Source organism: Falco biarmicus, chromosome 2 (genome assembly GCF_023638135.1).
Source record: "Falco biarmicus isolate bFalBia1 chromosome 2, bFalBia1.pri, whole genome shotgun sequence".
Lineage (NCBI taxonomy): Eukaryota > Metazoa > Chordata > Aves > Falconiformes > Falconidae > Falco > Falco biarmicus.
Window position 1 is genome coordinate 9624899 of NC_079289.1, and position 24313 is coordinate 9649211.

Sequence of the window (24313 nt, forward strand, 5' to 3'; positions counted from 1 at the left end):
TTTTCATTGATTGTTTCCTGGCAATTGACATAAAATTGCATTTCCTGCATGTATTTACCAATTTCACTTCATCCAGCTAGACAAGCTGTTGTAAGAAGTAAAACAAAACTGCTATTTAAACATGCACCTTCAGCCTCCCTCCCTCCTTCTCTCCCTCCCTCCCTCTTTCCCTCCCCTTTTATATGGTCAGGTAGGTTAAAATAGAAGCCCCCCCCCCAAAAAAAAAAAAAATCTGAAAAGATAATATTGATATACAACAATTCAAGCTGCATACTCAAGGTACTGTTGGGAAAAACGATTCCTGAATAGAAAAGTTCAATGAACATACGTGATCTAAAAAAAAATGGTGCATAAGAAGATACAGAGCCTGATTTTTCAGAGTCTAAGTGACTTTTGTTGAAAGCTCCACTTGGTCAAATAAAATATGATCTTTCTGTAATAATAGAGTAATATTTGCCTTTCAATCCATCCATTTTCCTATCAGTAGTAAGTATATGCTTCCCAAGGTATCTAGTTCAGTAGATCATGATTTTTTTTATTTTTTTTTTTGTATGGAGCTTCTAAGACGGAAAATGAAGTACATCCTGTTGTTACTAGTGTTGTGGATGAGCTGGAAAATGAAGCCTTCAGGTGGAAATGCTCAAGAAACACTTTTCATGAGTGTTTCAGGCTGGTGTCTCATGCCTGGCACCTCATCTGCCCATCAGCTTGTGGTTCTAGGTGCTGGGACTCTCAGGGGGTTGGTTATGGAGAAATAGAATGGATTCTAATTTTAAATCCACTTTGCAGTATCTTTGCCCACTTGGAAGGCAATAGAGACTTGTGTTTTCTATTACTTATTGTAAACAGAAGGGGAAAATATTTAATTTTGAAATCGCCATGCAATTAAGATACTGGTCCCTAATGATGAGCAAAGAGGACATAACACAGAATATATCAATAAAAACTGAGGAAATCCAACCTGTTAGGGACTGACAGAGTATAATTACATTTTATATTTGTTCCTGAAAGGGTACTGGCACAAATTAAAATTTTTATTCTGGCCTGCCTATGACAACCCCTTCTAAAAAGGCTCTGTTTGCTAGATACCCAGGTGGCATTCACACATTTATTGCATTATAGAAAGAGACTTGACAGATTTTTATCACTTCAGTACAAATAAAAATGAATATTTGGAATTATGTAACCTCCTAAGGAGGCCTGATTTTTCATGAGACTGTTCTAATACTTATGGTGTAAGTATGTATAACTTCAGAACTTACAGCTTATACAATCCTTAGTGTAGAAATTAGCCAAACTCTGTCCACCATCTCCCAGAGGTGGAAATTCTGCCCAACAACTGTAACTGCAGTGAAACCTGACACATCAGAATCAAAGGGAATAAATTATGAGTTCATAGTTTAAAGAAGGTTTATACAATAGAGTGAAGAAAAAAAAATGTTCTATATTGTGGTGTTTTATTTATGTGGGTTTTTTTAATTACTGTTATACCAGATCTTTAGCCATAGCTGTCAAAATGAAAATGAAAGTTACCGTTATAACTAATGAATATTGGCTACAAGCCACAAAAGACAAGTGATCTGAATATAACTAAAACACATTAGCAGCTGCTATGCTCATTGCAAGTTGAGCAACAAAATATTTTTTGGAAGAAATGACAACTTTGTCTGCTTCACCTGAGGCATCCAGATTTATAAGTAAAGTATTGGGTTCAAATGATGAAAACTTAACCCTTTGGAAGCCATCTGAGGTGCTGGTGTTCCCCACAGTGTTGGCTCAAGGTATGAACAGTTACCCTTCATAAGGCATCCATACAACTTGACTTAAATAATGCTTTATATTTGAAATTACTGACCTGGCACTACTTCTGAATTGCAGCTTTGTTACTGACATTTTGAAACTAGTACCATGACATCTATGCAGCCACAGTTTCTGTTTGCAACCCATCTGCAGTTAATCTAATGATCCCATGCAATCACACATCGCTTTATAACCTCGACTAGGTTATCCGAGGTGGAATAATTGAAGCTAATTGTTGCAGCACAGAGAAGCCAGCCCTGGATAGATTTAGAACATTAAGGCATTACAGCACCATGTATTTATGCTAGAGGGCACTCATATTTCATTCTGAGCAGTAAGAGAGCTTGGCATTTGTATAACATATATCTTCAGAGCACAATGCCAACAGCAACTTTCAAAGAGTGCTGTGAGGTAGGTGTGTACATCAATCCCTATTTTACAGGTGAGGAAACTGAGGCAGAAAGGTTATTTAACCCACATCACAGCAGCTGTTAAAGGATGTTTAACACAGGTGTTAAAGGACAGCACTGCAATCAAGACAACTTGAAAATTACTCTCTTCAAAGGAAGCCAGCTCATGATATATATGGATCCTTACATGTATATGTGCATGTGGATTAATTTTCAATGTCAATTTTTACTTTTAAAACACAGATCTTGATCTCTTATTCTAAAATTCTGTGACAAGCATATATTGATGTAAGGCTTTAGGAAGAGCACATAAAGGGCTGTCTCTGTCCTTGGCTCTCCTCTGCAGTGCCTCTACAGTAACAGATCAGTTAGTGGTATAATCATAGCATCATTTAGTTTGGAAAAGAACTTTAAGATCATCAAGTCCAGCTGTAAACCTAACACCACCAAGAATGGGATGAACTTCAGAGGCACACGAACCCCATAGCTCTTACAGGGTAAGGTCATTTTGAGGATTTTAGTTGGGTGGGGTTTTTTTTCATTTTTCCTACCCAACACCTATTTACTAGCCTTTGAGAGTTTCACTCCTTCAGTTCCAGCCAAGTGTTCAGTGAAGTACTGTACTGACGCCTGCAAACACAAGACACCAGGAGGTTCTGCCTCTTCCGCTCCACAGTGTTACACACCTCTAAGGAGAGAAACCCATCTCAGAAGACAGCTCCTGCCGCTGAGAATTCACAGCTTAGGAAGGAAAAGGCTGAGTAGGAACAGAAAATGCAAGTGATTTGTCTGTGGCAGGAGACAGGCAAAGTTTGTCTTGCAGGGACTTGCAACCAGAGGTCAAGACTTCTTGTCTAGGTACACTTGTCTGAGCGGCCCCACCAATCTGCATGTTTTGTGAGGCTCTGAAAATCAACCACTTCATTTCCACAGCATAGCTGAGCAAATTCTGCACATATTCCAGGAGTGTTTCTTAGGACTGTTTCATTTTGCTTCCTGTGCTCATTCATACAATTGTGGGGTTTATGTTCTCAGAAAGCAAATACCCTACTATTCGACAGATGCATTCCTGAAAAGTTCCGCTATTACTTTATAGTGTGGATCGTGAATTTTCCCATGAGAATCAATGTAATGGAGGGATGCATTCAGGGACCTATAGAATATACATAGTTTAAACACAAAGAGAAATCTGTGGCATGATGGATGGAGAGGCAGGAACAAAATCAGCGTTTTTCAGAGGAAATGCTGGCTTTATAGAATAGATAACCTTTCTGAGAACTCTCAGCTGCTTCACCTATGAGACTGTACCCCTGATGCCCCATTTTGTCACCCCTCACCCTTAACTTGTTCCATTTTGCTTCATCTGAAGACGATGCTAACAACTATGAGAGTGTAACTCTTCAGAAAGAGGGAGCCAATACTGCATCAAGGTTCAGTCTCAGAACTTGGTATTTTCTGGAGAACTGAATGATGTGAAAAGTTGCTTCGTGTTCAGTCCTGCTACTTCATCCAGGAGACTGAACTTGCAATGGGAAGATTTCAGTGTGGGCATTCTTGTTGCCTCTTTCTGAACAGCTATATTTTCATTGTCATCATCTTCCTTATACGAAACAAGATCACTCAAGTTTGAGGGATGACAAAATGGTATAATGATGATGGTTGCCTGGTCAAGGTACTGAGAAGACAGGCCAGAGGACCAATGGGCAAGTAGGGTCTTGCTGCAGTCACATCACAGATAGGAGCTTTCAGAAACCACACTGCAAGGAAATAGGTTTTGTTATCACTGGTGGTGCTACCCAACTGGGCAAACACAGCCGTCACCGTGAATCTTATTTGACCAATAGCCAAAGACAGTTTTGAATAGTTGCTATCAAAGAACAGCTCATAATAAATTTTAGCTGTCAAAAAATTACAGAAAAAATTAAGTATATTTTTGAGAAAATGACAATCTGCTTATGGAAAATCTGGACAGGATGGGTACGTTGGATAAAATATAAATCCTGAATCATAGCTGTTCAGGTTGTGTAATAGTCTGGAAGTCTCTTAGGATTTAAAGCAAGCTGAACAACTGACAATCTTGGAGGAATTCAAGTGTGGTTTTATAATATCTGGTTCAATAGACTGAACTGGATCACTCTCACTCGCAATTATGTGTTTCACCAAGCATCTGGAAGCTTCATTGATGTTTATATTTTCCTGCAAGTGAAAAAGAAAGAGAGGTTGATTAGTCAATATTAATTACACCATGCTGCATATTTCCTATGCATAATCAAACTTTTCTCTAGGCAACATCAAAAGTTTACTTTCCTTAATAAACAGCTTTCAGAAATTGACTGTATTAAATAATGCTTACTGTAGTTTTTAAGTTAGTTAGTTTTTACATATATTATGATTCATATCTCATTGAAATTATACACAAAGCTCATTTTAAATTACCCCAAACTCTTGGTGATTTAATTGCTTTAATAAACTAAACAAACAAATGCCAGAGGGATGGTAAAGACAGATGCCTGAAGTAAAGCTCCAGATTCTGTATTTCACTGCTTGAATAACTGTTACTCTGATGTTCAAATTATTAATTACCTATCAGCAACTACAGGCATCGATAGCACTTATTTTTTAAAGCCTTTTCTGCAGTTTCAAGATTTCTGTATGCAGTGCTCACAATGAAACTAGATTCATTGAATAAATGGATCAACTGAAACAACCTCAAGTTATTCACAAAACAGTAAAAAATGTTCTGTATCATTTGGAGTCCTCATTTTTTGTTGAGGCTGACCTATCCCAAATGTATTGCTTCAGAAGTGATATACCACTGTTGGTTTCATTTGTAAGACTGAAATCCTCAGTCTAGGGGTTTGGAATTCAAGGCAAAGCACATCTTTTTCAACACATGGCTTACTTCAATAGCTTATTTAACTTGCAGCAACCCTTACTCTGTAGAATAAGCAAAGCTGAAGCAGCCTGACCAGTGAGACACAGCTCCACACAGCATATAAAATAAGCAGTAATACGGAGTAAGGATTTTTTTTTAATGACAGCCACTGATTTGTTTGGATTTGCTTTCAGGCATAAAAAGACACTCTTCTACTATCACCACTGGTAACTTATTTTATGTGACAGGAGATAGAAACCTCACTGTAGCGTCAATCCTCAGTGAAATCGTAACACACACCCACATATATACATACAGAAATGCATACCAATACATATCTGTATGTATTTATGTATATGCACATACTTCTCTTGCTCCATGAATATTATGTTTTTATTTGCAATCGAAGACTACCCAGGTTTCCAAGCTGAATGTTCCAAGTCTGTTGTACTGAGACCACAAACACCCATGCACACAATGCCATGAAGTCTACCTTCACCAAATGCTCAGCATCAATTCAGCATCATTAATAAAATAACCTGTAAAATTTAACATGTGAAACATCTTTTTTAATGTGTATGTTCAAAAAAAGTCAGATGAAATGTTTAAATATGAAGTTCAGCTATAAGAGACACTAGAGCACATGTCTGTGTGTGTTTCAGTACAGATGGTCGGAGTTATATGAAGCTCAAAGTCTGAAGTAATGGACTCTGTGAGGCTGATTTCTAGTCCCCTTGAAATCAATGGCAAAGCCCCACAAATTCCATTAACTATCCCTTTGCACCACCTGGGGATCTAAATGAGAATGTTAATTAGTGCCAAGATTTCATAGGTTTCTTCAGCTACACAAGTGAACTTAAATATTTGATCTTTGACCTGTAAAGGTTATCAGTTGGTTGTAAAAATCCAAATCTTTAGACAAGTCATTTACATACTAACCCCTGGAAAGTAATACAGAGCTGGAAAACAGCTCTGTACTGAGATGTTAAAATGTTACTGTATCACATGGCACTTTCAGACCAGACAAGCAAATTCCTCAAGCGTGCACCAAATGTCTTTTTCAGAACACTGTGAAATTTTATTAGAAAGAATAAGCAGTGAAAAATATCTCTCGGTACTGCTTAGAAAACTGAAGAGAAAACAGGATTGTTAAATGCACAAAAACACACACATAAGAATCTTTTGAATTGTGTTGGCCTTTATCAACGGACTGATAAGCCTTTAATTTACCCATGTGTTGATTCTTGCTTGGGACGCCAGCATGTATTTTTTCAATAATGTCTTAGGGACTATCTGAGATTGTGCCCATATTGATTAATGTTCAGGTGTATTCACAGCAACCCTCTTTGTTAGATTTAAGGCCAGCATTTTATAAGAGTGGGAAAGGGGGAAAAAATCCAAGCTCACAAAAGCATAAAATAGGTATAGGTGTACATCCCTCTAGAAGTACATGTGTCAGACCCAAGCCTAAAAATTAAGAAGGAAAAAAAAAAATGTTGTTTTTCTTCAGCCAGAACTCAAAGAAAAATGAAATGGGATTATTAAACTTCTTTTTAAACCTCTATAGCTTTCTGGGGGAAGAAAGCCAAATTTGAACATGCAAGTATTGTTTTGACATAAAAAGGCAAAATATTTAGGTTTGGGAATAGGTAAATTAAAAGCTTCTTTTTTTCTGCATTGATTTTTCTCCTTTTAAATAAAATTATTTACCAAATTTGAGCCATATCCCTTATTACAGTGTTAATTGCATTTTAGATTGAGTTTACTGTTTCCTTGGTAGGTGTCTGCCTAGATCTACTGAACATCTGTGAAGTGGGATTAGACGCAGATAGAGATCATCCCCAGCTCTGGCCATTCCACCTGAAAAGGCTTCTGCTTTCAGTCCGTGCCCACCTTCCTCTCTGCCAGGGTATCATCGCTTCAGATGCGCCTGCTGAGCTCTCACCTCTTCAAGCAAAATGTGCTGGTTTGTGAGAATTCACTATTTAAAGCATTTGCCCCCATGAGACTCAATTTCTGCCTTTTGTTCCGTATGAGAGAAAAGGAATAAAAAGTCCTGCCCGTAGTGTGTGTTGGATCAGAGGCATTTTCTCAGCCTGAACGTTTACATGAACTGCCTAAGCTGTGTGGGTGAAAAATTCTGCTGGGGTACAAGGGGAGCAGAAAGGCAGGGTGACCCGGTAGAGAGCACAGCTGGTTTTGGGCTTGTGTCTCGCTCCAGCCTTCTCCCATGGTTCAGACAACAACTGGTACATGGTATGGAGAAGTGACACATTAAGTCACTTGCTGCAAGGAGCCTGTGCTTGTGCCAACAAAGCAACACCTGCTGTGCCAGCTCCATGCCCTGACCGCTTCCTTTCCCATGCTACTAGTGCCTTTCGTTACAACGCTGATCCCACGGTGCCCACTTCGTGTCCTAGGTCTGTGGATCAGGCATTGCTGTATTCTGGTCTGTCTAATGAAATATTGATTTCTGCACCTCTCCTCCTCCAGCATGTTTTGCAAAGGAAAAATCAATATTCTGCTAGGCAGCAAAGCAGCTGCAGACAGTAGAAGGTGATCTGCTATCCAGACACAGACACCCAGAGACCTGGTAATTTTAGAGGGCAGGAGGTGTTGAAAGGCAGTCTAGGGAAGGACAGAGAAAAAGGAGCAGGTGAAAATCCACCCAACAAATACAAAGAAACCAGCAATCACGGTGTAAGATTGGACAGAGAAGAGTAATCACAAACATCTTACTAATTGTACTGAAACATGGTAAAAGCCCCACTTATGACTAAAAATAAAATTAATTATGTTTCCAAAAAGAAAGATAATATAGGTGAGACAACAGTATGAAACAATGTCATTCAGAGGGTCTCTAAGTTGAAATGCCTTAACTGTCATCTCCCTTATAGCGCTTTTGCTCTACACAAAACACCGTAGGAGTTGTCATGATTGCTGCAGTTCACTTTTTCTTTTTCCTCTCCTCTCCTCTCCTCTCCTCTCCTCTCCTCTCCTCTCCTCTCCTCTCCTCTCCTCTCCTCTCCTCTCCTCTCCTCTCCTCTCCTCTCCTCTCCTCTCCTCTCCTCTCCTCCAAAATGGATCTTACCTGTATCATGGTGCCTTTGTTGCTATCAGTCCTCTCTTCCCGCTTTTGCTCTGCTTCTCACATTGACATCCTCATTTAGCGTGCTAGTTTTTATGAAACCCTTTTCTGAGCATCTCTTCTTACCCTGTCCTCTGAGGTGCCTAACCCATTCCTGTGACTTTTGTGCCTCAGTAGCCCCAGCACCTGAAACACACTGTCACAGTCAGCGATGCAAGAGCTAAATCACGAATCCAGCCCTAAGTGACTTACCCCGCCTGTCTGCCAGAGCAAGGACCTGAACCCAGCTCCTGTGATGATGTTTGGCCACTTGAGTCAGTCTTTCACTTGACCCCATCAAGAAGGAATGCAAAAGTGAAAATCAGCACATGCTACTCCTTATTGTATTACCAAAGAAAGCAAGGCAAAGAAAATTACTCTGAGCAATCTCTGAAAGCCAGAAAGGAACGCTGAAAGACACAAATGAAATTATAGTTTGCTCTGTAGATCGATCTCCTTCAGATGTGTTGTTCCGAAGGGCAGTTTTATGGAATGGATAGCAACTCAGTGCAGGGAGGGAGAGCTGAATGATTTAAAACCTTTGAACCTATTGCTATGGGAAATAATGTCGCAGTCTTGTAATGCAACAATCAACAGGAAGGAAAAGAAATACTTTATTGAAAGTGTCTCAAAGCAGTACAGAAGCTCAGCAAGCTTCTTTGCATTCTGGATTGCCTTCCCCCTTATCTGTCATCTCCAATGCAGATGCAGAACATTAACATTTAGAACGTTCCATTTTAATATATGAAATAAAACCCCACAGACTACCCTGGCTCTTAGTTCTTTACAGAGAAGGAAGGCATTTGCTAGTTTTATGGGCCTGTTTCACTTCCAGATGAACCTTTTCCTTCTGTGCCATGCAGGTATCTTAGATTTGTCTGTCTGGTTGTTTTCTGGTACAAAGCTGCTCCCTTTCTGCATTTGGGTAGTTTCTTTCTCTGACTGAATCTGATGCTTCTGCATCTTACCTTGCAGTCAGGGTGAACAGCAACACGTATGCAGGCGCAGCTGGCTAACATGGACACTTGGGGAGGTCTGAGCCAGCACTGCTTAGAGACACAACCTTGGGCTCTACTACTGGAGTTGAAAGGAATCTAGTTCCCTTAAGTAAACATTTAAAAATTCTCAAATATTCAGGTATTAGATGCAAGCCCAGTGAGAATCACATAGCTTCCACCTTTTGATTCTATAATGTGCTAAAATCCAGAAGCAGGGAAATTACTTTCAGGATGTTTTAACCCTGGAGCAAGGAATCTGAGGGAATGGCTCCACACGCACACTTAGCAGAGCTCCCTTGGAAATTGCTGGCAGCAGCATCTTATTCAGATGTGCCATATTGCTGTGGTAATGTTTTCCTAGAAACACAACCATACGAGTTAAAAACAATCTAGAAGAATGAACATGAAATTCATGGATGTCAACTTCTGTGACTGCAACTCTTTGAGAACGAGGTAATTTCTGTGATCGAGTTCTTACAGCTGGTTGGATATTCTGCAACAAAATTGTTTGACTAAATGACCTTCCAAACTCAACCATTTTGTGATTCTGTTAATTTCCAGCTTTTGGCCAGCACTAAAGAATTTATTTCATAAAAGTGATCCAGAGAGCTACAGGACAGCTCATACGTGTAGGATAATCTGAATCAACTTCTCTTAGTTACAGGAAATGAACTCTGCAGAGGATTCCGCACGGTGACTGTATATCTGAACTGAAAGCGCCTGCCTTAGGTGTCAGCTTCATTTCTTGGTTTATGGCGGAAGCTTAAATATTTGCCTAGCTGTGTGCAGTGAGATTCATTAGACTTTTTTTTCTGAGTAAATTAAAAGGACACTGTGAGGAGCCATACCTCTCTAAGTGGGTCTGGCCATATCAGATGGATTGCTTTGGTTTCAGTTACCAGATCAGCAGATCAGCTGTAGTGTGTCAGACTCATTCAAATAAATGTCCAAACCTCAGATATCTTTATGGAAATCAAAACTGTATATCCTGTTCTTCTGCAAGTCTACCATATAGATTTTTTTTTTCCAACTTTTATAATAATTGTCCAGTCAGAAGAACTGAAGAATTTGTCATTTAAACAAGGGCTAACAGAGTTTGGTTTATTCACACAGCTCACTGGTAAGATGAGCAGAATTGCTGTCCTTGCTTTGTGGAGGAAGAGGCTGGACCAGAGGAGAGAGTGACTTTCTGAAGGTCACCTGGTAGATCAGTGATGGAGAGGACTCCTGATTCCTAGTCCAGCATTTGGGCACTATGACAGACTGTGGACTGTCTGTCAGACAAGAGCTGGAGGAAGGACATGTTATTACCCACTTTTCCAAGAGAAGCAAAGATTCTGTAACTTTTTCCTCATCCAAATAGGATGTATCCAAATAGCCCAGAGACTCGGTGTTTATTCAGTCTCCAGGCTGTGATGCTCAGCAGACAACAAGCTGTGTGCTTAAGCTAGTTTGGTTAGGATCTGAAAGGCACAGCTACCACCCCTTCTGGGGAACTGGGACAAAATGTGAGTGTCTTTTCACCTAATTCTTTATTTCTAACAGCTGAATTACAGCAGGGAAAAGAGGAACTTGGGCACAATCACAGCACAGCTGTGGTTGGTTGTAAGGTATTTCAAGTTATTTCTGGAGTAGGTGTTTTCAAGAACATTTAGTTTTGCCTGACTTGTCTGTTTTGATGCATAATTTCCATTTTCTTCATAAAGTGATAATAAGCTTGAAATTGCTGCTTTTCTAATCCAAGTCAAAAGGTCACCTCTTTGAACTAGAAATTGTGGTGAGAACAATTTAAAGGCTTGGAAATGTGAGTGGACCTCTCAGCTACTCTGGCCACATGCTGGATAATCAGATGTGTGACAGGAAGGAGAAACTTCCCTCCTTTTTAAAAAAAATGCCTCTTTCACAGTAGAAATTTATTAAAGAATTTACAGTTAAGGGTTATTCCGTTACTATCTGGGTATGTGCCTTTCAGACTGCAATCCATATGAGCAAACTAAATATGTATATATAAAAAAGATCAGGCTCTCGGCTGGATGTATGGTGATATGTATAACTCGTGACGTGATAACGTTGTGCTATTGCCCAGCAAGTCCTTTCTTACATGGCAAACTACCAGAACAAATTCTTCTGCCTTCGTAGGGAGCAGAAGATTGGAACAGGCTATTTCCTTCAGATTAATGTAAGAATCAAAACTAATACATGAGAATGCATTAGGTGGCTCAAATGTTTTATATTGAAGTCGTTAACTTTAGAAAAATAGCACCAGGGAATAATGCAGTGATGGGTTTTGGTGTAATCTGCCAATGCTACAGACAAAAATCTCAGACCATTGACAGCTTGAAATATGGTAGGTACATACACAGCATGCTACTCTGCAAGGGAACCAGAACTAAAAGATGTATTTTTGTAAGTAATCACCTTTGTTTTTCCAAAATGCATAAATCATATCCAGTTTGCTCTGAAGGCAATAACATTTCCAAGCACGTCTGCAGAAAACCTCTGGAGATCTAATTATTCCAGGATACCACAAAAAAGAGTTATTTCTTATTTGAACTGCTAAAACTGCTAGCTGCAATATGATGACTTCTCTGTCAGTATTATTTCGCTTCAGAAAAGGGTTTCTGCTCTCTACAGCAAACATAGCTAGGTTTTTATTTTCCCCAGACCCAAGTTCAATTATTTAATATACCCTAGGCTGAAAGAATACCAGGTACATGTAACATCCAATATTCTAAAACAGCACTAATAATAATTCTTGTTTAAAAAAAAAAAAGTAGGCTTTAGTTCAGAACTTAGACCAGGTGGGAAAATTATTCTGATCTAACTTAGCCTACACATTGTGATTCTACCGTCTTTCATAGAATTATTCTTCTTTACATCATTTTAAAGTCAGGAGCCTCCAATTCTCGGTGGAAATCAGGTGTGGGGATTGCAGAATAACAGTTTCTAGCCTTTAGTCTATATCAGCAGCGAACAGTCTGATAACAGAGTTATGTGTTCTTAACTCCCACTGCTCCCTTCACAGTGGCTTTTGAAGACCAGTCTTGTCGTAACTGGATTTCTTTCTGTTCCTACATGATTGCATGGATAACCTGAGGACAGCTTGGGCTTCTGAGTTAAATAAAGTAGGAAGAAGCTAGATATTTCCTTTATTAAAAATAACTCAGAATCTGAATTCTACGTGGCTTAGAAAGACTTGGAAAAATTTTCCTCTGTTTTTAAACTTTACATGTCCTTTATACTTCCATAGTTTTGCCCAAGACTGGATCCATCCTCACAGTAAAACCTCTTTGTGACCTTTGAAATTGTTTGTACATTCATACCATGTCATGACCTGCAACGGCCCTTGGCCCAATAAATGTGGCTGTTCTTTTAAGAAGTGGACAGATGCTTGATGTATGGAATTCAATGGACAGATTCCCTTCTCAAAGGCCGAAGAGCAGTGACCGGCTGCATGACTTTGCTAATCCAAACCTAGAATAATGAAACTATAGCCCTGTATCCTTTAAACAATGGTCCATCCTGTTCCCTCTCATTCCTCTGAAAGTCTTTTAGATGCTAGCATTTTAAAACAACTTGCGATTCATATCTCTGCACATGATTTTTGCAGTGGTTTTGCCCTCAGGCCTCAGTTTTCAGTGAATTAGTTCTTGTCCTAGGAAATGTCCACTCATGTACATGTCAGAAATGAAGAAAAAGTAATGTTGAAGAAAACAGCCATATACAGTGCTACACATCACTGGTGACCTGGATTCTAAATATTAAATTCTAAATAAACCAGATATTTCCTGTTATTTGTGGCCTGAAAGACAATTAGACACCTAATAAAATATTGAAAAGGGCCAGAATATATATATATATATATAAATAAATAAAGAAATAATAATAATTTGTGCTGTAAACCCCTAACTCTCCACACCTTTACTGACAGCTGCCATTCCAAATGTTTCACTCTCTGGGTTTTCTTTTTCTTTTCTTTCTTTCTTTTTTTCCGCACCCACCCCAACCCCGCCCTGCAGAATAATTAGCTTTCTGCCTTAATTATTATGAAGAACCTGATGTAAGAGAGCTTGTCCTGTTTTTTAAACCAGAACTAGACACTTTGAAATATTAGTGCTTAAAGAAGGAGGGAGTCAAGACTAGAAAAGTAAAATACAAGTATACACTCCAAAGTTTCTTAAATAACTCTAATAAAGTGTTTAAAAGAAACTGAACAATTGAATGTAGCTTTCAGCCTACTAACAATCTAGGTCAAAGCAGACTTATAGATTGCTTATATTTATAACATCCAAACGTTCCCCAGAGCTGTTAATGATGACACCAACTTTCATTATCGAAGAAGACAATAAACACAATATCCATTGAATTGTTGTGTTCAAATCAATATTTCACATGCCAGCTTTCCAAATCTTGCATGTGCTGAGATTATCTGAGAAATCCCAAATTGATATACAGGATCACTGTACCTTGGGCCTTTATACTCTAAAAGTCTCAGTGCCCTTTCTAATTTTTATCTCCATTTTCTTATAGGTGCCCAGGAAATCTGTGCCGAGGCAAGGAATTGAACCTCAGAGCAGCTCATTCGGCACTTTGACCACTGAACTTTCCTTCCTCCCCAGATATGTGATTTTTTTCAAAGGCTGTTGAGAATGAGAGCTCGTTAACAATAGGCATCGTACAAGTGCTACAGTAGACTGACTTTTTTTCTGGAAGATAGTACAATAAAGCTATTGACTCTGATCAGCATTTCTCAGGCATAGTGGTTATATAAATATTTTGAGATAATATTAACAGTTAAGATTTATGAAAAATATCCTCATATCATTCATAAGAGGCAGCTTTTGTGCCTTGCCAAAGGTCATCTTCCTCCCCAAGCTATTATGCAGTAAGTTGTTGACCAGATACATATTTTACTGCTGGCCTATGATTAGAGCAGCAGCATTTCAGAATGTCACATATAATTTGCCTTGCAATAAAAGGCCTAAAAGAAATAGAAATGTGTTAATTTAAAAGTTCACCTTTAATTAATTCCATCAAAGAGGAGCTTTGCTAGGTACACATTTCAACTGAGTGAAGTATTTTACAAGCTAATTTCTCTGTGCTTGGAGAAACATTCAAAAAGAAATGGAAACATTACCTTGGCTGATGTTTCAAACCAGCCCACGAACCCATTCTCTTTGCAGAACTGATCCATCTTGATGCCGTTGTTCATGAGAACATCTATTCCCTGGTCGCATTTGTTTGCTAAGAGGACTGTCGGCACAGGTTTTCCATTTGGAAGAACCAACTTAGAGTCCAAATCCTCCTTCCATTTTGTCACTGCTTCAAATGTTGCAGGTCTCGTAACATCAAAGACAATAAATGCCCCCATGGCCTCTCTGTAATATACCCTGGTCATGTTTCCAAATCTTTCCTGACCTGTGATAAAGAAAGTAGGAGGGGGAAAAAAAAACACCGCCTTGTAAAAATCATTGCTTCCAATCTAGGTCAATATTTCACATAGCAGGTTTTCTAAGAGAACGTTACTAAAGGTAGGACTTAATTTTGTAAGTCTCTGGAAAGCTACTCTTTGTCTAAATAATGACAAGTACCATGCTAGGCTCATTTGTATGAAAACGCAAAGGATTATATAGCATGAAAAAGGAGTTAGAAAGCAAACAGCCAAGGAAATTCAATAACTTTATGACAAGCTTGAACTTTAGTGTACAGTCTTATTAAGCTGCCAGATTTCTAGAGATGTGGACAGTACCAAGGGTCTTGGTGTACATTATAGGGATTTAAACAGGAGTCACAAAAATATCTAGGTACCAGATTGGAAACTTGTTGATGTTGTGGTATTTTGCGGGAAACATCTAACAGCCGATCTGCTCATGCACAAAGAGGATACTGCACATTCTCATGCAAGTGATAATAATCAACAGTAACATAATGAAGCTCTGGAGCCATACCAGGCATTACAGTCATTATGAATTTGCTTGTACTGGCAAACTAAAACACAGAGGTGAGAAAGGCAAATTTAAAGCCTTACAAACATGGAAAGTGTTCTAAGAAATAGCAGAGCAGCAGCAATATGAAGAGCTGTATTGCTCCAGTGAAAAGATCTGGGAGGAGATGTTTCACACTAGATCTGTTCAGAAGCCTCATGGGTTTTTTTCTAAATTCAGAATGTTTTCTGGGAAGTTTTTTACAATATTTTTGTGAGCTAACATCATATTGTATTCAAACTTGGACATTTGTAAATATCTATCATTTTATATGATTAACAGTGTAAAAATTAACACACTTGAGATCAGGATGTGGTATGTTGATCAGCTGTAGGTTTGTAAATATATAAGCTGTTTTCATGGGAACTTTGAAAAAATGTTTCCAAGAATGCAAATAAATTACACAGAGTTTTTCTTGAAGTGAAAAAATAGAATTTCCATGGATGTCTACTGCTGAGCTGCGATCCGAAAAAGTAGAATTGTAAATTCGTGAAACATCTCACAACAACAGCAGTCTTTAAGCAAGACAGCTCTTGTATTTCGCCATATGCTTTTATAGCTGAGCAAAGGTGCTATGGAAATAGACAACATTCAGTGGAAACGTGTTTCTAGCTTTATTTTCTCAACGTGCATAATCTTGAATAAGTTAGGAAGACGAGAAGATTGGCAGTCTGCTTCAGACCCTGGGAAGGTTACCTGTGGAGGTTTTATCTGATGGAAACTGTGCTGTCAAATGTAAGGCTGGATTGAGAACTGAAGAGTGCTGATTACTGGGCTTCCAGACCATGAAGTTTCAGTTAATGGAAATAGCACTGAACGCACTTATGGGGTCAAGACCATCTGTTTGTGATGTTTATCTTTGGTGTCATGCACCAGCTGTTGCAGGAAGGAGAAAGTCATTCACATGATACAGAAACCAAAAGCGGATGTCTGTCTGCTCCAAATTCATGTTAGATTTTTTTTTACCTTAAACAAACACTGTGTCCCATTGATAAAGCAAAACAGAAATATATAATTCCTGGGAAATATGAGGTCATATTGAAAATTTCTTATGGCTATGCTTTATTAAAATGTCTTATGATACCTATCAGTGGGCTAATCAGATAAATGGCTAAGTCATGTGCTATTCAATAATCTCCTTGTTGAGCAACTTTTTTTCATCTGCAAGAAGGTGCCTTCAAACAAAAGTCAAGGTCTGGTAGAAACTTAGCAGTGAGGCAAGCAGCAACATAACAAGCAGTTTTCGAAGCATATTGTATTTCAGTTACACTTTCTACTTCTCATGCAAAGTTTGAGAGATGCTTGCACTCTAGATGAGATGTAGATGATGTAAGAACAGCTAAACTTGGGCTTTACACATAATTATTGGGACCCAGATCTCTAAGACAGGTGGAACACGTTGTCATGGAACATGAACTAAATTACTAATATGCATCATAAAATCACTAATCACAAACAAAGTTATTAGAGGAATAAAAGGCTCTCATGATGTGGTCTTCTGGCTAGTAGTGGCCCACAATGTTTTCACCTCCTGCTTCCAGCTGCTTTTGCAGATACTTAGGTTTTTCACTGCACAGAAAAGCCACCATGTTTGTAAAAGCAGCCTTATGCAGGATGACAGGGCTCACCACTTCCATTATCAATCCCTTCAAAGAAAGAGAAAGAATGGAGCTGCTGGCTGAATAAACTGCCTAACCCCTTTCTGAAGTGGTCTTTTTCCCCATCAGTTGCAATTAATACACGAACATACTTGGCATAAAGACATCGTGAAACTTTGAATGGAAAAAGAGGTGATTTGAAAACCAGAGACTTTTAGTTCTATGTCGTTTGCATAATTGCTTTACTTTTATTTCATTTAAATTGTGAAAAAGTGATCTCTAGCATTTGCATTGTGTTTGGAGAGCTACATATTTTGTCAGAGGGTCCAGGACAACTCTTTTTTTCCCCAAAGATTCTTCCTAATGTGAACAAACCCCTATCGTAATAGATGAGGATCCCAAAACTTTTTCATTTAGCAGAATTACTCATGAAAATAGGCACTGTTTGATGTATTAAAGGTGTCAGAATCTGGCCTTAGGTTTTCAGCAACACAATGGCTTAGGCAGTAATTAGGCTACAAAATAGATCGAGCATTGGGTATTCAGTGCTATCTCACAGGCAGCCTTGAGCATTAGGTCTGTTTTATTGCAAGAGAGGTCGAGGAAGATGGGGTTTGCTTTTCATTGGAAAGGTAAGAAACTTGTGAAATGTTTGCTTGATCCGGCCCATGGTATTTTACTGCATCCCTTGCAAGGCCACTGGCATCTGGCATCAAACCCCACAAGTTTAATAGCCTTTGCCCACTGGGACAGTGCTTTACATTGGGATTCATCAGCCCTAATTTAGGTTCAAAAAAATTAGCTGGGTGTATCTAAGATCCATTTGTAGTCAGAGACTGAGAAGAGGTATCTAGGGGCATCTTCTCAGCAAGGATAGACATTTAAGAGTGGTCACAAAAGCTTCATTATGGAGGTATTTAACCTCTACCCTCAAGCCCCTGGTGAGCCCGGGGTGAGTAGCTTATACTCAGATGGTTCCGTACAAGATGTCTATTTGTTAAACCAGATGAATCCCAGCCCATCTTAAAGTGAACCCAGCGAGACCGAGATGCTAAAGCAACAAGATTTCCATTAAAGGACAGGATTCCCTGTCTGAATGGCACCTTCCTGAATGTTTATCCCAATCCAAGTGGCACTTCTGCAGCAGGGAAAGGTATTATTTTATGGGCTTAAAGCATCAAAAGCTGAATTATCATGGTTTATAAAAATACACCCCACATAAATTTGCCAGCATGGCTCGTACAGAAATCTGCAGATTTCACTAACCACTATGATCTCTAATAAAGTTATAAAAACTACTGATAAAGTGCTAAAACTCAGATAATTACCACCATCTTGCCCACCACATCTAAAATGTAGTGCATGATAAAAGTTGATTAAAATTGCCTAATGCCCACTTTTACAATGGGTTTTACTTCTTGCCATCATCCTTCATCCTAAGAGGCAAAAGTTTCTGGGAACTACCATGCATTTACAGAGGGCCTTTAGCCAATGCTGAGAAGCTGGAAATTGTGTAGAAAATTTAGATATTTTTTACCTTTCACTTCAAAACAACTTGCAAAATTTTCACCTTTAGATTCAAGTTATCTTTACAGACTGAAACCTAAGCAAGCCTTGAGGTGGTGTTCACCACCCCAGAATGTGGAAAAGCAGGCTGTCAGCAGGATCAGGCCCATGGGTCCCACTGCAGATCTATACTGAAATAAACCCACCACAGCCAGGGACTTATTTGTGTTTGCAGAACAGTAATTTCAAGGTAACTTAGCCTTATAAATCACCATGACTATCTCATTTATGCATATGTACTGTAATGCTTAGCAGCCACTAAAAGCCTAAACCGCTGAGGATGTGCTGTGCCTGGCACTAGTGAACGGTCCATTTACTCCTTCTGGAGCATAACAGTCTTAAAATCTTTACAACTGCAGAGGCATTTGCCTATATCTGTGCAAAGATTACTGTTTCTGAAGGTGAAAGTTGCAGGGAAAGGAAATGAAACTGTTCTTTCACTACCAGTATCGTATGGACACCTTCAATGCATTGGTTCAACTCTTTATGAGATGAGAAGCTTTGTAAAAGCAAACCACCATATTTTTGGTAGCAATGAATAAGCCAGCTCACACAGACTCAGCAGGGGGGATAATGGTGATGCTGACACTGCTGTGAAAAAGTAGCGGGGGGGGAAGGCTCTGAAGTGCTGCTCTCTGCCCTCCGCTGCACTCCCAGACCCGCTCCCTGCAGTAAATCTGTAGCTAAAACTGGTCTGCAGAGAAATCTTGGGGCCATGTGGACATGAAACACAGACAGCAGCAGTGAGAGCAGCCTTGCAGAGAAGTGAATAGCAAACACACGTGGATCTACTGCCTGCAGTAGCTGGTTTCTTCAAAAGTGGTCCCAGCCTGCATCTGCAGGGCCCAACCCCACCACAGCAGCCTTGTTCAAAATATGGTTAAGAGTTTCTTTTAAAGCTTTCTTCTAACTGTCTGTTAATGAATTTAAAGGATGCTCATGCAGAGGCAGCAGAAAAGATAAGGAAACACCCCCCCCCCAAAAAAAAAAAATGACTGAGGAGCAAGATTTAAAGATGTAGGACACAGCAGTAGAGGTAATGGCACACTTTAAAAGGGACATGAACACCAAAACTGAGAATTTGGGACATTCAGTGAAATAAAGTGGAACTGCTTTGTGGACATTACACATACATGTCCTCCCACACACTATAGTGAAAATTCAGTTACTTCAAACAGGCACTTCGCTGAATCAGACATAAATTCATAGATTTTAATGCCAGTGCTGTTACAGATATCATAACATCATAAACCATGAAGTTTTGTCCAATTATTCCTGTTTAACACACATAGCTTCAGAAATATATTATTTGTTAAAAAGCCCTCAAGCCTTAATGTAATAATATGCGATGCAGAACCTACCTTATCCCTGAATTAATTTTTCTAATGCTTAGTTATCCTTATTGTTCAGCATTTATCTCTCATCTAAATAAATGCAGTTTCATCATTTAGCTATTAGATCTTACTGTAGTTTTGTTTACCAAATTAAATGATACAGAAGAATGCGTTACAGAAATATATACTACATTAACTATGAAATTAGATGGCACCAAATGAACTAAATTTGCTTTTCTTCTCATGTCTGTAAAGGGTAAACAAGGGTAAACTGCTTGGTCCTACCACAGATGGAGTATCACTCCTCCAGTGAAGTCACCACATATGTAAATCCTACTAATACTGTAGATAAGCTTGACACTAGTTTTACTCACAAGCTTTTTGAGAAAATTATTTCTAGATTGTCAAACAATTTACTACCCACTAATGTACATAGTGAAGTGCAATGAAGAGTACACATTACACTTAGTAGTAAGTTCACTGGCTGTATAATGTAGAGGGGGAGGAGAGGATGTAAGAGCTAAAATGATACCTAATATATCTATATACACACTCACACACGTATAAATATATATCAATATATAAATACTGACATGAAACATTAGTGATACATTTGCAGCATTTGCTTCAATTCAAGACGTCCTGAATCCTAAGCCAACATCCTTCAACTTGGTCAGAGACTGGAAATTTATTCCCTTACCCTGAAAGCTAAACAGGACCTAATAACAGAGATTCTCCCAAAAGAGAGAAGATGCTCTGAGACCAGAGGTTTTACTTTCCTCCCTCTTCTCCTTGCATATTTGTGTTTTGCAAGTGGTGATATATGACTAGCCACAGCCAGGATAAAACACTTCCATTCCCTCCATATTTCCAAACAGTTTTATTTTGCTTTCATTTTTAAACAACTTTTTTCTCACCAGCCAGATGCCTTACGGTAACTTCTATGCCAACACCACGCTGGTGTGACTTCAGTGAGCTGCTTACAAAACTTGTTTTCTATGTACAGCCATCAACAGCCAAAGCTCTTTACACAGAAGTCATTAAAACTGAGACAGCAACTCTTTATATTATCAGCCACTGTCTTGACCTTCACAGAGATGCTTTGAATTGAGCAATTCATATGAAATTTAGGACGGTGTTGTAATTCTCTCTGTCATGTGTGATAACTCAGAAAGCATGCTAGTCATTCAGTACTACAACTTGGTGTAATTGCTCCTGCAGCCTGACTGAAAGCTACATCATATGATCCACCAGCACATGATTAGTAGTGTAATAAATCTCTGAAACAAGGCAGGCAAAACACATTCGCTAAGTCCCTGATGCATTCAGAATTTACTATTAAATGATTTTTCTCATGCAGAACAGTTTTGCTGGATGTGTATGTATTTATTGTTGTAATTGGTCACTGGCGAGCAATAAAAGTAATGCTCTCCCCATTATTCCAACTTTTAATAAAAAGAAAACCGAGCATAAATGTATTGAATATCATAAACCCACAAGACTCTACCGATGTGTAAAAAAGCTGAGGTTATGCATGTTTTGCATAAAGCAGAGTCGTTGCATAAGTTTTAGTGCCTTGGTGCCAAATTCAGAGCCCAGACCCAAGGCAGCTCAGCGCAGAAGAAAGGCGCTCCCTCCTCCAATAAGAATGTCAAGAATTTTCTCATTTCACTAGTTTTGCTCAGTGCTGTGCCAGACTAGATCACTGAACCCCTAGCTCAGGCCACCGGCTGGCACAGTTGCCTAACAGCTGATATAATGTTCACCTTTATTCCCTACTTAACTCCTTTATCGAATTCAAATTTTGAAATGCTCTCGCTTTTGCTGCAGGCCGTTGTGTTAGACCTATACATGGATTCCTGCCAACGTTAAATGAAAAATGATTACTTATAGCATGCAAATTATGCCGTCAAGATAAACTTGTATTTTGCAGACTGAATCCAAATTAATTGCTAGTAAGGGGGGGTGGCAAAAAAATTGTTGTGGTTTTAATTGGAGGCCAAAGATAAAAACTCCAAAGCACTGGCAGTAACAGTGACAAATTCTATGCTTTTTAATTATGTACGCATGCAAGGATAGCTGGACTTCTTTATTCTTTCTCTCCTGGCACAGAGTAAACTATCTTTTTTTTTTTTTTCTTGACGTTTGAATAAGGACAAGTAAACATGAGTGAATACATTTTTAACAACCAGGATTATTGCCAAACAGAAACACTTCTTTCTTCAAAGCATGTCAGAAGTTGTTTACGTTTCATTGGAGATAAGGAAAGAAGGTAGGAGAGAGAGGAAGGAAAGGAAGAAGGAAGGTGTTTTGAGAAAGAAATTTAGTGACACTTTTTCCTTATTTTTTTAACTATGATTTTAACCATTTTATTGAATGCTGCATCTCTTCCACTAAATTAAATCGATGTAACAGGAAATTCTTGTTTCTCTCCTGTCAGAGATCTGTTAGCATAATGAGGCAAGCTGAACAGCACCAGCTGCAGGGGAAGGACTGGGGCATTTGGAGAGAGGTGCCCGTGTCCCCACACGTGTTTAAGGGCTTGGGAGAAAAAATCAGACAGAGCAGGTTTCACTCTGACACCCCTTCTTTGGGGGGCTGCTAGCTTTAGGGAAACTCCAGAGTGTTCATCTGCTCTTTTTCTCTTTTAGAAAGGTTTTAGAAGGCTTTAGAAAGTTTTTAGAAAGTTTAGAAGTTCTCTCTCCTCAGTCTCCTCTCCCTCACTGCACAGGCACTGGTAGTTTCCAGCAGAAAGACCAGTACAAATGAATTTGGGTGTATATTTTGTATTGTCTCTGGATGGGTTATGGGGCAAATGGTTCTCTGTACTCACCCGCAATATCCCAGAGCTGCAGCCGTACCACGGTGTCAGCATCCCAGCTCAGCACCTTCAAGGCAAAGTCCACTCCAATGGTGGCCCGGTAATGGGGGGAGAAGTTCTGGTGGACATAACGTTTGATGATGCTGGTTTTGCCCACTCCCAGGTCCCCAATCACCAGCAGCTTGTAGAGGTGCTCCTTCTGATTCTGCTTCTGCATCTTTCCTGTGGCTGCGGCTGCTCCCTGCGAACTGATTGCATGCTCTGCCCCAGGAATCCTGCCAGCCCGAGGGGGAGAGAGGGAGTGAAGAACTGGGGAGGGAAGGAGAGCAAGGTAGGTGGAGGCTCTTTCCCTTTGTACAGAAGCAGGATCACCAGGTCCAGCAGGCAGCCCTGCTGGGAGATGAAGTAAGCAAGGGACTGGGGGAATAAAGTCTCCCAGAAAGTTTTGTGCGTATGTGTGTAAAGGTCAGCACGAGGTGTGTCTGGGATTAGTCTGGCTACCAAAGACTTTGCAGGAAAATTCATGCAACAATCCTGTTCCCGGTTTCACCCCCACTGGAAGGATAGTGATTCTGTTCTGTACTAGTTGTACACACTCATTTTTAATCACTGTCTGCTCGGTGATAAATTATCAACCTATGCTTGTTTTCAGACATCTTTGAAGTGTCAGTCACTGTAAAAAAAAAAAGAGCAGAAATCTCCTTTCAGAGGTCTCACACCTCCATTAAAGTGCAGAAATTAAATCAGTGTGACTTTCACTTTGGATGTGATTTGGTTTTAATCAATGTAAATCAGCATTAATGCAGTTCTATCACTAGAAGTGGCAGTTATAGCAATATAAAACGTCTTTACTTGTATCCACACTAGGAGAGCAGTATTAATTTAATTATAACAGATACATATTTTTAAATTTCGTTAACATAATTGTGATTGTCTGCCTGTACCGATAAGCACACTCACATCTGTTGAATGCAGCACGTAGCTTACACTTTGTTTTTTCATACAATTGGGCTCTAAAATGCAAAAAATCCAGATTTATCCCATGACTCTGATAATCAGAAGTTATGAAAGCATAACAGCATTAAAGCATACGAATGCCAGTGTCTCAATGGTCCTGTTTTCTAAAACAAGCGATATCAAACTTGCAAACAATGGAACACATTTGAGTAAATCATTCCACTGAAATGACTGACCCTACATTTTAAACGAAGAACACAGTGACAGTTTCAAATAAACAGATTATCTGGAGACCCCTATCCTTCGCCTAGAGGCGTCTGATTCTTTTAACAGTTTTGATAGCAAACCCCCAGAATTTTAATACTGCATGGAACTCATCCATGAATGATTTTTACATTTATTGATGATCTTAAAATGAAAACTCATTTCACACTTTCTGAAATATTATTTGACGGAGGTTTTATCCAAATGGGCAGTGAAATGGCATTAGAAATTTGTCATCTATCCAAAATCTGGATTTTAGTAGACAAAGAATTCAGGGCACATGTTATGCAATCTTTTATAATCAGTCTTTAAACTCCAAACTTTAAATTTTGTATATATACAGACACACACAAAGTGGAAATGAGTAATTTTTGGAGAAAAATGTCTTATTTTCTTTATTTTATATAAAAATTATTTAGTTATTTTACATAAAAATAACTTTTTATTTTTAATAAGAGAGCCTTTTCCAATAAGATAAATTCTCTTTCCAAAAACAAGCTATCATTTGCATATTTCTGTTTGGAGAGAAAATTTTAAAGGGCTTAGCCTTATTAGCTATGGACAGCATAAAAGGCTATA

The 24313-nt window shown here is 39.0% G+C and overlaps 1 protein-coding gene across 1 annotated transcript; it reads right to left on the bottom strand.

Annotated features, from left to right (window-relative positions):
* Positions 1–200: 200 nt before the first annotated feature.
* RAB38 (RAB38, member RAS oncogene family) lies at positions 201–22785 on the bottom strand. The gene is made up of 3 exons (XM_056326944.1): positions 22526–22785; positions 14348–14628; positions 201–4406 (listed from the first exon to the last, which is right to left on the bottom strand). Exons 1-3 carry the CDS (start codon positions 22728–22730, stop codon positions 4254–4256), a joined length of 639 nt encoding a protein of 212 aa, XP_056182919.1. The 5' UTR covers positions 22731–22785; the 3' UTR covers positions 201–4253.
* Between the last annotated feature and the right edge of the window lie 1528 nt (positions 22786–24313).

Excerpts from the sequence above, each read along its gene's own strand:
- RAB38 (XM_056326944.1), bottom strand. The coding sequence starts at position 22,730 with ATGCAGAAGCAGAATCAGAAGGAGCACCTCTACAAGCTGCTGGTGATT. Across the intron at positions 14,629-22,525 it reads GCAGCTCTGGGATATTGCGG|GTCAGGAAAGATTTGGAAAC; the intron begins GTGAGTACAGAG and ends TCTTTATCACAG. Across the intron at positions 4,407-14,347 it reads GGTTTGAAACATCAGCCAAG|GAAAATATAAACATCAATGA; the intron begins GTAATGTTTCCA and ends TTTCACTTGCAG.